This window comes from Leptonychotes weddellii, chromosome 5 (genome assembly GCF_054177405.1).
Source record: "Leptonychotes weddellii isolate Sample4059 chromosome 5, ASM5417740v2, whole genome shotgun sequence".
NCBI classification, from domain to species: domain Eukaryota; kingdom Metazoa; phylum Chordata; class Mammalia; order Carnivora; family Phocidae; genus Leptonychotes; species Leptonychotes weddellii.
The window spans coordinates 106,534,901-106,549,073 of NC_138373.1; the positions used below are offsets into that span (position 1 = coordinate 106,534,901).

At 50.2% G+C, this 14,173-nt stretch overlaps 1 protein-coding gene across 6 annotated transcripts in view; it reads left to right on the top strand.

Annotated features, from left to right (window-relative positions):
• Positions 1-964: 964 nt before the first annotated feature.
• The window catches only part of DGKA (diacylglycerol kinase alpha), an 18,351-nt gene continuing 5,142 nt past the window's right edge, over positions 965-14,173 (top strand). For 3 of the 6 annotated variants that reach the window (XR_004072959.2, XM_081821832.1, XM_081821831.1), the window contains exons 1-17: positions 2,010-2,138; positions 6,645-6,789; positions 7,197-7,270; positions 7,602-7,731; positions 7,986-8,060; positions 8,490-8,539; positions 8,896-8,970; positions 9,160-9,279; positions 9,393-9,507; positions 10,365-10,453; positions 10,578-10,697; positions 10,894-10,992; positions 11,204-11,287; positions 11,505-11,578; positions 11,740-11,814; positions 12,222-12,307; positions 12,399-12,488. Coding sequence is in view for 5 of the 6 variants with exons in the window: in XM_081821832.1 (XP_081677958.1) it covers positions 6,726-6,789; positions 7,197-7,270; positions 7,602-7,731; positions 7,986-8,060; positions 8,490-8,539; positions 8,896-8,970; positions 9,160-9,279; positions 9,393-9,507; positions 10,365-10,453; positions 10,578-10,697; positions 10,894-10,992; positions 11,204-11,287; positions 11,505-11,578; positions 11,740-11,814; positions 12,222-12,307; positions 12,399-12,488 (1,420 nt within the window). In the remaining variant the exon portion in view is untranslated. Of the gene's footprint in view, positions 1,064-1,143; positions 1,310-2,009; positions 2,139-6,644; positions 6,790-7,196; positions 7,271-7,601; positions 7,732-7,985; positions 8,061-8,489; positions 8,540-8,895; positions 8,971-9,159; positions 9,280-9,392; positions 9,508-10,364; positions 10,454-10,577; positions 10,698-10,893; positions 10,993-11,203; positions 11,288-11,504; positions 11,579-11,739; positions 11,815-12,221; positions 12,308-12,398; positions 12,489-14,173 lie in introns of those variants that run through there. The other 3 variants (XM_081821833.1, XM_081821834.1, XM_006728754.2) reach the window with 3 other exon arrangements.

Consider the following 14,173-nt stretch of genomic DNA (forward strand, 5'->3'; position numbering starts at 1 on the left):
GCATTGTTTGCAAGCAAAGCTGAGTGCCTTAGGCTTAGTATCATTCTAGATGAGAGGTCCAGGGGCAGAAAACTGGAAGAGCTGCTAGGAGACTTGTTCTTTCTTATATTGTATGTTTAGGATGGCTTAGAGTGGGGAGGCTTTACACACACACACACCCCAAGCCACTCTTTGGTACAGTCCTTAAGCAGGGCTATGTCTTTGGCTGTCTACAGAACTAAGCACAGGACCTGGTGCATAATGGGCCTTCAAAAGTGCTTATGGTTCCTTATGACTAAAGAGGTTATATAGGAAGGGGAAATAGGGGTGCCTGACTGGCTCAATCAGTGGGTGGAGCATGCGACTCGATCTCGTGTTGTGAGTTCAAGTCCCATATTGGGTGTGGAGATTACTTTAAAATAATAATTAAAAAAAAAAAAGGAAGGGGAGAAAAAGGATGGGGAGTAGCAGAGACCTTGTCTTTTTAAGACCGGGAGACAGGAGCAGAGAGACAGACCTTCTCCAACCCCTGCCTCCCTCAGATCTCCAGTTCAGGTGCAACAATACTCCCAAGCCCTATTACTCAGCAGCTACATTTCTGATAAAAATGGGAGAGTTTTGGGGCACCTGGGTGGCTCAGTCGTTTAGCATCTGCCTTCGGCTCAGGTCATGATCCCAGGGTCCTGGAATCGAGCCCCGCATTGGGCTCCCCGCTCTGCAGGAAGCCTGCTTCTCCCTCTCCCACTCCCCCTGCTTGTGTTCCCTCTCTCGCTGTGTCTCTCTCTGTCAAATAAATAAATAAAATCTTAAAAAAAAAAAAAAAGGAGAGTTTTTCCAACAAGCCTGTATGGAAACATTCGAGAACTGCTTAGATCCCTCTATTTCCACTAGAGGGCCTCATGTATTCATTCCTTCTCCTCTCCAACCCCCATCAAAAGTATGTATATATTATGTGTGTGAGTATGCATATACACAACATACACACATCACACAGTACTGCCCTCCCCCTCTCTTCTACCACCAGGTATAAGAGGGAAGATTCCAGGAACTCAAGCCCTGTTACTGTGCCCTACTTCAATGAGAGGTAGGAGGGGGTTAGCCTGGGTTGGGGCGGGGCCAGGGAGCAGGATGCCCCAGTCCCCAGTTCCTACCAGTAAGTCCTAGGTCTCTGTCTATCTCCCTTGTACTCACTGCCAGCCTCACCGTCATCCATGCTGCCCCAAGAGCCTTAACAACTTCAGAACAGATTCCAGACAGGAGGAGCTGAAAGGATCTTCTCTCACCCCTACTTTTGGCCAGGGCCTTTTACAGCACCTGCCAAGGCCAGCAGGTAAAGTGGGAGGGTTAGGGCATGGAGAAAGAGTGGACACAGACCAGAGTGCTCTTTGCACCTAAACAACCCCAGAATTAAGGGAAGGCCCCGAGTCTTGAGAGAAGGAGGTGTACTTACATTGGGGAAAACAGGTCTGAGCCGTCTGGGGTTTGGGTTTTAGGGAGGCGAGAAACCTAGAGGTAAAGGTGGGCCTCAGATAGTGTTAAGCACTGCGGAGCCCATGGCAGGAGGGAGGCATTTGTATCCCAGGATGCAGAGTCTGGGACTCTGGGCTTGCTGCTGTGGAATCTTCTGAGTATGAATTTGGTCAATGGTGGATGGAAAGGAGTTGGGAAGGGAAGTCCCTGGATGGCAGCAATTAGGAGAGGGTCAGACGTTGCCTGGGTGGGCCCCTGCCCAGCTGTGCCACCAGCGGCCCCGCACTCTATCATGACCTCCCACGGTTGGGATGAGGAGAGAGGCTGTGAATGATTAGAAAGAAGGGAAGATGGATAGAAACCGAGCTATCCCGAGGCGGGAAGAAGATGAGAAGCGCAGAACGTGGAGAAAGTGGCGCAGACCAGAACCCTGGAGACATTGGGGAGGTTGGGGGCTCAGGCTTGGTGAACTGGAAACAGGGGCCTCTCCAGACTGGAGTTCCCGGAGTCGGGGGCGCGGGCACTGGGCGCGGGCGGGCAGGCCGGGGCGGGGGGCGGGCAGCTGTGTCGTCAGGAACGGGGCGGCCTCGCGGCGGCCGCGCCTGCCTGGTCCGTCCCCTCCAGGCCAGCTCGGGCTCCAGCTCCCGCGCCGGCGCTTCAGCTCCCACCGCGCGCCCTCCGCAGGCAAGGTAGAGACCCCGCGAGCCCCCCGCCCCCCGCGCCCCCCGCTCTCCACCCCCGGAGCAGGAGGGGGCGGGGGCCACGGGAAGGGCCGCCGCCGGGCTGGGGTAGGGCTGCCGGGCCGAGAAGGAGGAAGCCCGACAGCTGGAGCGGGTAGCTTAAAGGGTTTGCGCCAGGACGCGGGGGGCGGCGGGAGAGCTGGGCCAGAACTCCGTAGGCAGCGACTCCCCCTGCCTTCCCCTCCATTGCCCCCTGTCACTCGGAGGGATGGTGAAGCTCGGCTCCTAGGGGCCCGAGTCAAGCAAAGTCCGTTTTGGAACCTCCACAGCGCTGCACGGGTGCAGAAGGGTTCTTCTTTGGCCTCCTGGTCCCCAACTTCCCACCCCTACCCTTTCCACACCTGTCACCAGGAAGTTTCTGAAACTACCTGGGTCTGAATCCCACTTTTCACCTCTAAATGGGAGAAATGAGCTTTATTGAGGAAGAAATAGGATTACTACTGGGCATCTGCTCAGCCTCAGATCGTATGAGCCCACATCCCCCAACCATGCCAACATCGTAACTTCTTCCTGTACTACACTCACTCACTCACACACACACACACACACACGCACCACACACACCCTTAATCAGGCAACATTACTACCTGCAATGTTTGTGGAGGCTTAGTGAATTTTGAGACTTCAAGGCAAATGATTCCCTCTGTGGGATGGGGGGCCATTGACTAGCTGCAGGCATGGGCAGGAAAGAATAGACCCTCCCTCAGTCCTGGGAAAGGGGAGGAGGATGCAGGCCCTGGTGTGATTAAGGGATTCAGAAGTCCTGGTAATCAGGCCTGGGCTTGCTTCTTGGGTTTCTTGCTGGGTCAGCCTGAATGTTCTGGGGGCATAGCAGATTCTTGAGTAATGGTAAATTTATATGACTTGGAATGGGAGTGACGAATGTTGAAGTGAAAAAGGACACTTTAAATGTTTGCATTGGCCTTGGAAATCGTATTTATCTCTTGGTTACCAGCAATTTTAGTATTTATTGTTTAAAATAAGATCTAGAAAACAGAGGCACTACGATTTAATGGAATGGACTAAAGACAGGATGTCTAGAGTCTGGGTGTGATCCTGAGATTGTGGCTCTCTGTCTGGGCCTCAGTTTCCTCCTCTGTAAAGTATGAGAGTTGGTACTTCCCAGCTCTGAGGATGTTCTAGGATTCTCTGCCCCCAAGTCAACTTCTTACTTTCTCACCTCAAGTTGGTAGGGGCGGGCAGGGAAGCCAGAGGAGGGAAAGGAAGGGTGAGTCACAGATAGCTGGCAGGCGGGCAGCAGACCCCACCCTCCCAACCCTGGCATTCGCCTGGACTAGCCCAGGTTATAGCCTCAGGGCTGGGATGGAGCAGGGAGGACAAAATTGGACTTGTTACGGTTCGTTAAGGTCCAGGATCCTAAGAGTTTATATGCCTTTCAGCAACAGGGGCAGCCAGACTTTCGGTGAGACAAGTCAGGAGGACAACTGAAAAGATACCAGGAGCCCTTATGTCCAAGGTCCCAGCCTAGAGGTGTCCTTGGACCTTGACAGTCTAGTTTCTAGCCACCTCCTCACCCTCCCAAAGGCAAAGTGCAGTATCCCAATACTACCTATCTGTGCCTGAGATGACACAATGGGGGAAAGTGTACGACTGGGCTTCACTGCTGTTGGGAGTTCCTAGAACTGATGCCTTCCTGGCACCCTTTTTCCTCATCTCCAGATGTGTTTCTCTGTGTACCACCCTTGTATAACAGCAACAACAATAGCTAACATTTACTGAGTTCTTCCTCTGTGCCTTACAGCTGCTAAGTACATTGCGTGTATTAGCTTACTTAATCTCCATGCTGTGACTGATTTCTCTAGGTACCCATTTTACCAATGAGGAAACAGGTTCAGGAAGATGAAATAACTCACCCAAGAGCTAGGATTCCAATCCATGCCTGTCCAATTCAAAAGCCCATTATTTTAACCTCTACTATAAATTACATGCAAAATCTGGGGGGCTAGGAGGGGTTGTTGTGAAAAGAGAGATGTGTCCTCTTTCCTGTTCATCGCCCCTCCTTTGCTCTTTCCTTGTCACTTTCTCTCCCAGATTTCATTTCCTAGAACCTTGGAGCCATCTAAGAATCCCCAGGGGTAATCAGAGAGGCTAATTAAGCCATACAGGCCCAATTATCCCTAAGGCTATTATGTATTCATTAGATCTGTTGGCAGTAGAAGTTGGATTATAGTCATTGAAAAGAGCCAGATGGGTGGAGTCCTTTCTCCAGAATATCAGTGTCCCAGGATCCCCTTCTTAGTATTCCTAGAGAGCCCCCAGAAGAGGAATGGTATACTACATAGATGTGGACAGCAGAGATGTCCCAAGGGCAGAGGCTGCAAAGAAGATTCTTGCACCATCAGAAAGGAAATTCTTGTAGGCCCTAACTGACTCCTTGAGCCTTACCCAACAAACCCTAAACAAGTGGGCAAAGGGGAGGCAGAAGCCCCAGATGGAGTGCGATAATAAGTGCATTTTAGCAAAATTCATTCATTCAACAAATATCTATTTAGCACCTCCTGTGTGTGTTCCACATTGTTTCCTCTTCCCCTGTCAGGACGGATACTATGGCATCCCATTTAACCATATTTGGACTAATATTTTCCAACCTATGGCTCCTCCCTAACTTTGCACAACGATTTGTACAAACAATATGGAGCACCTACAACACACTGGGCACTGTTTTAGGTATTGGGATATAGTGGTGAGCAATACTCACAAGTTCCTGCCCTTGTGGAACTTACATTTTGGTAGGAGAAGACAAACAGTAAATAAAGAAGCAAATAAATTAGCAAGGTAATTTCCACTCACCGTAAGTTCTATGAAGGAAACGAAGGAGGGTGCTGTGCAAAAGAGGGGGGCTGCTTTAGGAGGGAAGGATCAGGGAAGGTCTCTTGAAGGAATTGACACTTCAGCTGAAGCAAGAAGGCAGCTCTGCCAAGAGTGGGGAAGGGTGTTCTAGGCAGAGAGAACAGTAAGTCTCATGGCCTTGAGCAGGGGAGAACTTGGCTTGAGGAACAGAAAGGAGGGCAGTGAGATTAGAAGGCAGTGTGTGGAGGGGAGAGTGGAACGAGAGGAGGGCAGAGCCAGGCAGGGGCCCCATCACATGGTTCTTGGAGTAGAGCTTTGACTCCTCCACTTATCACCTGACTTGGGAAGTCCCAACCTCTTCGAACTCCAGTTTCTTCATGTGAAGAATGGCTCTACCAGGAATTTCTTATCTCCTAAGTTCTAATTGTAATTGTTAGTACAATAATAACTACCATTTCTTGTAGGCTTTCTATATGCAGTTGTCATACTGGGTATTTTTCATACACGATTTGACTTAATCTTCACAACTGTGGCAGACAGGTATCATTCTTCCCATTTCGCAGATGTAATTTGTCCCAGTCACACAGCGCTATCAGGGCTAAGAATGGAACCCATCTATGACTAACTCTAGTTTTGCTGGACTCCTAAACGCTGCTGTACTATACTAATGTGAAATATTACCGCTATTGCTGTTATTGAATCTTCAAGTCAAGCTGCCCTCTGCGACGTGGCCCCAGGGCCAGTGGGCACCACTATCCCCATGATGGCTCCTCCTTGGTCCCTGGGTCCCATAGCTGCAAGTTAGGACTAACCCTGAACACTGCTAACCTAGCAGGGTGCAAGGAAAACCCCGCATCTGAGACTCCTGCACTCAGCTCAACCCGCCTACAACTGGAAAGCCAGGCAGATGCTCAGAGCCTTCTTCCCCTACCTCCTCCCAATCTCGCGCGCCTGGGTCCCCTCCCTTCCCCAGTGGAGCTGTGAAGGGCGCAGGCGAGGCGGGGCCGGGGCTGGGGACCTGGCCAGAGCTGGTTCTGTGTCGCGCGTCAGAAGCGCTAGAGGTCGTTGAGGGGCGTGGGTGGTTCGGGAAGTGGGTGGCAGAGCGGGGCTGGGGACCGAGGCTGGAGGCGGAGCAAGATGGGATCGTGGCCGGGGAGGCGTGCCGCAACCGCAGTGAGAACTATCCGAAGGGCCGAAGGGCCAGGACTGCGGGATCCGAGATGGGAGAGAGCGCGGGTTCAGGAGAGACTGCAGAGACTGGGGGTGGCGAGAGAAAAGGTAGAAACAGGCGAGGGACACACCCACAGAGACACATATAGACTTGTAAAGCGGCGGGGGGGGGGGGGGGGATTCAGAAATGAATCAAGACAGATTGGGGGAGAAATCAGAGAGCTGAAGAAGGATCCAGAAATGGAGGGGAGAGAGTCAGATGAGTCAGAGAAACAGAGACAGAGGATAGACTCGGTTAGGGAGAGACAAACATAAAGGAGAGGTACAGGGGGAAAGGAAGAGACTTGGGAGGGACTCAGAGACAAGGAAAGAACAGAAATAATAGTGGGAGTGGAGAATTAATGGAGCGGACAGAAGCAAAGACAGGCAGACAGCTGGCTCTTCCTGCCACATACTCTTCTCATCTCCCTCCAGACCTACCCTTGGAAGCATAGATCCAGGCGTGAGAAGTACTACCAAGCTGCCTTTGTGGCCTTCCTTAAGAAAAAAAGAAAGATGGCCAAGGAGAAGGGCCTAATAAGCCCCAATGATTTTGCCCAGCTGCAAAAGTACATGGAATGTGAGTCTTCCTCTCCGTCCTGAAGAATCCCTGCTCCTCATCCCCCCCTTTCCCTAGTTTCCCCAGTGGCCTTAAGCCAGTCAGCTCCTGAGATATGCCTATGGCTGGGAAAGGGAGGAGAGGGAGATGGGAGATGTCTTGTGGTCTCAGCTTTCCACCTACCTTCTCTGAACTTCAGCTGCCTGCTCCAAGTCTCAGAGAAGAGATGTAAACAGAGGTACCACTCTGGAGCATCTGAAATGTTATTCTCTCGATATTTCTCTCTGCATTTCTGGGTTTCTTCCTGGAATTTCTTCTTCATCTCACTTGAATCTTTTTTCCTGTTGGAGGTCTGGGTGGGACTCCGGCAGAGGGCAGGGAGAACCAAACCAGACTAATGCTCTTCCTTCATCCTCTTCATACCCTAGACTCTACCAACAAGGTCAGCGATGTCCTAAAGCTCTTTGAGGATGGTGAAATGGCTGAATATCTCCAAGGAGATGTGAGTGGCAGCTGGGAAATCCTCTCCTTGACCAACTCTTCCCATCTTTGATTTTGCTACTCTGCTGGGATCCCCAACTTCCAGGGATTATTCTGGGCCCACCCCTTTCTGTTCTCCCTCTTGATACCCCAGTGTCCTTTGTTACCACAGCTATTGCTATAGGACAAAGCAAGAGATTGTAATTGAGGACTCAGCCTTGAGAAGAAACCATAGTCTGCCTTGGATGCTTCTTAGCTCTACACTTGTTGTCTCTGTCCTTACTACTCCTAATTCTTCAGTCCCCACCTCCCATCCTGTACACTCCCTAGGGTAATGCTTGCTCTCATCATAGGCCATTGGGTACGAGGGATTCCAGCAATTTTTGAAAATCTATCTGGAAGCAGATAACATTCCCAATCACCTAAGCCTGGCACTGTTTCAGTCCTTCAAGATGGGTCACTTAGAAGACACTGTGGAAAATGGTATGGTCATGAAGGTGGGACTGAGCTGGACTTCCGGAAGAAAAGTCAAAGTAGTATGGGTTTTGGGAGAGTTGAATTGAGTTGAATTGAGTCACATGTTGGAGGCAGGGTTGGGGAAGAGAGGTGGAGGATGGCCATGCTGGCCTAGGAGCTGGAGGGAGGAAAGTTAAAGGGAAGAGTTGGAACAAAGGAAAAGAGAAGAGCCAGAGTAGAGAGACCCCCAACCTCAGATCTGCTGTCCTTTCTGTAACCAGATGTGGTGTGTCTCAGTGATGTCTCCTGCTACTTTTCCCTTCTGGAGGGTGGCCGGCCAGAAGACAAGCTAGAATGTGAGTGGCCATCCTGGACTGGGAGAGGGGAGGGAATGTGAGCCTTCCTTCCCTCATTTTTTCAGGATTCCTAAAGGCTGACAGGGCCAGACAAAGGTGGGGCCAGAGAATGGGCCCATTTCCTCTGTTCCCCTAGACTCCTTATTCCTAATGCCATTCACCATAGTCACCCCAGTTCCCAGGTCCTGTGCGTTTTCATGTAGGTGGCCTGGGTTTTTCTTGGGTTGTGGGAGGTGTGTTCTGTCTCCCCTATTAGATTCACCAAGGGTGTTTCCCCTCCCTTTTTGTCTCCTCTCTCAGTCCCAGCACCAGGCTCTGGGCTCTTCATCTAAAAGATGTCTCCCATCTCTTTATTTCCCCTGTATTCTGTTATGAATTTGGGGGGTATCCCTCACAAACTGACCCTGGCCCCCCTAAAACACCCCACAGTCACCTTCAAGCTGTACGACACGGACAGAAATGGGATCCTGGACAGCTCAGTGAGTTGGGGGACCTGTATGCTGGCCAAGGGAGTATGTGTCCATTTGTCTGTGCCCTCCTGTCCCAACTCTTCCAGGGTCTTAAGAAGCAGAGGAAGCTAGAGGGAGAAGTCAAGTCCTCCAGGACTAAATTTGGGAGTGGGTCCCCAGCTCTTGGTTCCTAGAAGAGGAGGCTAGAGACATGAATCGGGGGCTACCTTGCAAACATACCAACACACATAGACATTCATTTACTTGGCAGAGACACCTGAGAATGAGAGGTGGCTCTCGGGGCGGAACCCAGGATTTCTAGGGAAGAGTTTGAATGGTGGTAGTGAGGTGGGATATGGCTCTGGCTCTTAATTCTTGATCTCCAGGAAGTGGACAGACTCATCATACAGATGATGCGAGTGGCTGAATACCTGGATTGGGATGTGTCCGAGCTGAGGCCGGTAAGGCAGTCTTTCCTTCATGTCCCTCCTTGTGCCTTCTCCCTGGTGAGTCCTGCATCTACCCTACCCCATCTCTGACAGGCAGCCGCGTTCCCTTGGTGAGGGTGGCTGGGCCAGATGTCCCAGGGGGCAGAGGTGTCAGATGTGAGGGGCCACTCACACCAGAAGTCCCCTCCGTTCCCTGCTCAGATTCTTCAGGAGATGATGAAAGAGATTGACTATGACGGCAGTGGTTCTGTCTCCCTCGCCGAGTGGCTCCGGGCTGGGGCCACCACTGTGCCCCTGCTCGTGCTGCTGGGTTTGGAGATGGTGAGTAGGAGAGGCTTGTGGAGATGGGTAAGACCGCTGCCTTGGGTTGTGTGTGCCAGAGGCTGGTGCTCTAAGGGCTTAGGCCCTCCCTAGCATCTGCTGTGTCCTCCCAGACTCTGAAGGACAATGGGCAGCACCTGTGGAGACCCAAGAGGTTCCCCCGACCGGTCTACTGCAACTTGTGCGAGTCGAGCATCGGTCTTGGCAAACAGGGGCTGAGCTGTAACCGTGAGTGGTGGGGCCTGGGAGTGTGGGGGCAGAGGGGCAGCCCAGCTATTTGCAGGAGCATGCTGCTTTGACCTTCGAGAGACCTGGGTTTGAGTCCTGGGCTCTGCCATTGGCTAGTTAGGTGGGAAAGCCACACAGCTTTCTCTTCCTTCCTTTCTTTCTTTCTTTCTTTTTTTTTTTAAGATTTTATTTATTTATTTGACAGAGAGAGAGATAGCGAGACCAGGAACACAAGCAGGGAGAGTGGGAGAGGAAGAAGCAGGCTTCCTGCCGAGCAGGGAGCCCAATGTGGGACTCGATCCCAGGACCCTGGGATCATGACCTGAGCCGAAGGCAGACGCCCAATGACTGAGCCACCCAGGCGCCCCCCTTTCTTTCTTTCTTGAAGTATAGTTGACGCATAATGTTACATTAGTTTCAGGTGTACCACATGGCCACATACCTTCTTGAAGCCTCAATTTAAAATGAGGTTTCCTCGCCTGAAAATGAGGTAACTGTGAGCATCAAATAAGCGGATGCAAGGAAAGTACTTCACATGGTACATGTTCATATTATTAAGTCTGCAATAAAAATTAGCTGCTATTATTGCCATTGCTATTGTTAAATCTAGGCCTTTGCATCTTCCAGCTGAGTCCCCGGCATTTAGGAGGAGCGGGGGTAGGCATGTGGTAGCAAGTGCTCTTTCACGGGGAAGAGTGAGCAAAAGGCACAGGTCTTGGAGTTGAGCCCCCACCTCAAACTCTAATTCTCTACCCCACTCTCATAGTTTAAGTGAATGATCCCGCCTTACACCCAGCTAAGGAGGAGATGGCGGAGGGGCTATAACTAAGGCTCTGACCCTCTTCCTTCTCGCCCAGTCTGTAAGTACGTCGTTCATGACCAGTGTGCCATGAAGGCCTTGCCTTGTGAAGTCAGCACCTATGCCAAGTCTCGGAAGGACATTGGTGTGAGTGACTGCAGGCCCACCCCAGTACCACCCGCATCCTGGCCCTTGGCCCGTTGCTGCCCTCAGCCCTTCCCCTCGTGTCTGCTCAGACCCTCTCAGACTAGGGATTGCCTTTCTCCCCAAGATCCAATCACATGTGTGGGTGAGAGGAGGCTGTGAGTCTGGCCGCTGCGACCGCTGTCAGAAGAAGATCCGCGTTTACCACAGTCTAGTCGGACTGCATTGTGTGTGGTGCCACCTAGAGGTCAGTTTGGGAGCCCTCCAGCCTCTGCCTTGGGGCTCCTCCCTAAACTGCCCTCTGCACTGGTCTCCCTGACTACATCTCCCTCATAGCCACAGTTGCCCTTGCTTCCAAGGGCTCTCTTTCCAGTACTAGACCCTCAGAGTTGAGAGATGATGGGTTCCCTCCATGATGTCTGTATGCCCACCTTGTCTTTCAGATTCATGATGACTGCCTGCAAGCCATGGGTCATGAGTGTGACTGTGGGCTGCTCCGGGATCACATCCTGCCTCCATCTTCCATCTATCCCAGTGTCCTGGTAAGACCCTTGGGCAGTGGCTAGGAGGGGACAGGAGGAGTGCTTCCCCTGATATAAACACACACACACACACACACACACACATACACACACACGCCATGTCCCTTTATAGCAGAGAACCTATACTTTTAGGATTCAGGTCAGACCGTTATCTGTTTAGGGATTCACATACAATCCAGTTTTCCTTCCGTTTGCTTCCCTCCCTTTCTAGGCCTCTGGACAGGAGCGTAAAGTTAGCAAAACAAGCCAGAAGACCATGGATGACTTAAATTTGAGCACCTTTGAGGCTCTGCGGGTACATGAAGGGGGTGGGTGTTTCTTGGCTGGAGCCCTCATAGGAGGGAATGAAGTGGGAAACATGGGGAATGATGCTTGTTCTCCAGAAGCCCCACTGTGGTAGGGGAAGGGGAAAGCATCTTTGGGGGCAGGCCAGCCTTCTGTCATTGTCTCCAGGGCCCATCTTAACTGGTAAAATCCTGTTTTCCTTATCCTTGTTTTTTCCCCAAATGCAGATTGACCCTGTTTCTAACACCCACCCACTTCTGGTCTTTGTCAACCCTAAGAGTGGCGGGAAGCAGGGGGAGAGGTGAGAAAAGATATACTGGGTCTTCTAAGATGGAGAAGAAGGACCAATAGAGGTTGGGGAATCTGTGTGTATGGAGGGGACATACCTTGAGGAGGACATCAAGAGGATGGAGTACAGACTGTCCATCCCCTACCATAAACTTTCCTTTTTCCCTCATACAGGGTGCTTTGGAAATTCCAGTATCTACTAAATCCTCGACAGGTATTCAACCTCCTAAAGGATGGTCCTGAGGCAGGGTGAGTATAGGTTGGGGACTGTATCTCAGTGTTTGTATGTGTCTGCCTGTGTATGTTGGGGGAGAGCAGAAAAGAATACATGTTGGGAGGACAGGGCTAGGGGACCCCAAGAGAGCAGAATTCAGAATGCTGCTTTTAGTAATGTCACTGGGTATCCCCATGCCCCTGAGTTCTCTGATCTTTGTTCTGCTCTCAAAACATAAAGATACCAGTTTCTCCCTAACCACTGAGGAGTGGCTATAACTTTCCCCATTGTATTTTTTCTCTGACCTTAACAAAAACAAGTCTTTTGACAAAGGGAAGGGGGTTCATACAGAATGAGAGATAAGAAGTAATCTGCCTGTCCAGGAGTTGGTAGACTCAATCCTATTGTCCTTCCTCATCTTCTCTCTTCCCTTCTATCTCAGGCTCAGATTCTTCAGGGATGTTCCCGGTTGCCGGATTTTGGTGTGTGGTGGAGATGGCACAGTAGGCTGGATTCTGGAGACCATAGGTCAGTACAGGGAGAGGCTCTGGGAAGGGCACGGGGGCATTGGCCTTCTAGCGCTAACTCCCTCCATCCATCCCCTGACCTGCTTTCCTAGACAAAGCCAACTTGCCTGTTGTCCCTCCTGTTGCTGTGTTGCCCCTGGGCACTGGAAATGATCTGGCTCGGTGCCTAAGATGGGGAGGAGGTAAGTGGTTAGAAACTGTTTTCCTGGGAGATGAGGAGTTGGGTAGGAAGGGAAAGGCACATAGAGAAGGTGTCTAGGCATTGTTATAGAAAGAAGGTTGGGGGGACGCCTGGGTGGCTCAGTCGGTTAAGCCTCTGCCTTCGGCTCAGGTCATGATCCCAGGGTCCTGGGATCGAGTCCCGCATCGGGCTCCCTGCTCCGCGGGGAGCCTGCTTCTCCCTCTGCCTCTGTCTCTCTCTCTGTCTCTCATGAATAAATAAATAAAATCTTTAAAAAAAAAAAAAAGAAAAGAAAGAAGGTTGGGGAAGAAGAGAGGCATGGATAGGTGGTTACCAAAGTGGATTGTCCCCAAGGAAGAAAGCTTGGGATGAAGCAAAGACCACAGTCTGAACCTAGAAGGGTCAGGGTGACAGTCCTCTTCCCTATATACCAAAAAATATCCTTCTATTTCTCCCAACCAATTCTTCGGGCTCAGAGAATCAAGGAATACGGAGGACAACGTGGGAATAAGAAAGGTTGTATAAGAGCTAAACCAGATGTTCAGTGATGGAGCTAGCAGGGAGCTTGGCCGTGATTCATTCAACCACTCAGCCAGTTAATCGGGGGTCATTCATTCATTTATAATCATTTCTTCCCAAGTCAGTCGCAACAGTCTCTTAAATGTACTCTGATTTCTAGACTCTTTCTAGTCTCCTTACAAACAGAAAGAGTTCAAGGGATGGTATTGGTAGATAAAGAGGTCAGGGTGGGGCAGGTTGAGTTTGAAGTGTCTTTGTTTGAGGCTGTTGGACTCAGAGTCCAGCTCTGAGATCTTGCAGAAGTTATGGAAGGAGAGTGAAAGGCATTCTAGGTAGAAGTTGTGTAAGGCCAAACAGCATTGTAGTGCATGCATTAGGGAGTGTGAGTCATTCATTATGACTGGGACATGCAGTGCAAGGTGGGGAATGGGGAGAGGAAGGACTGAGTTGAACCGGGTCCAGATTATGGAGGGTCATGAATGCTGTGCTGAGGAGTTTTTTACTTTATCCTGCCAGAGATTGAAAGCAGACAGCCCACAGAAATGACTTGTATTGTTTTGCATTGTTTGCCTTGCAGTGTTTTAAATTTTTTAAACCTTGATTATTTCTAAGAAGTGGGTCATATATTCTGCAGTTCACCGCAATCTTCTCAGCTCCCTACTATTCACTCATTTATTTCACCTTTCTAGCCACTGAGGCATTTGAATTTGCAAACCCTGAACCATAGGGAACTCCTGAACTCATGAAAAATGTAACTCAAAGAAAAAATAGGTATATATATATACACCTATTGTATATATACTTATATATATAAATTATGTTCTCTCTCTATATATATGTAATAAAAATTGTTGTGTAAATAAAATACTATTCCAGAATGTAGAAATATCTCTGAGTACATATTATAATCTAAATCTTGTATATAGGGCACCTGGGTGTCTCAGTTGGTTAAGCATCTGCCTTCGGCTCAGGTCATGATCCCAGGGTCCTAGGATCTAGCCCCGCTTCAGGCTCCCTGCTCAGCGGGGAGTCTGCTTCTCCCTCTCCCTCTGCCCCTTCCCCCTGCTCATGCTCTCTCACGCATTCTCTTTCTCAAATAAATAAATAAAATCTTTTTTAAAAAATAAATCTTGTATATAAACATAGGACCAATTTTTTTTTTTTTTT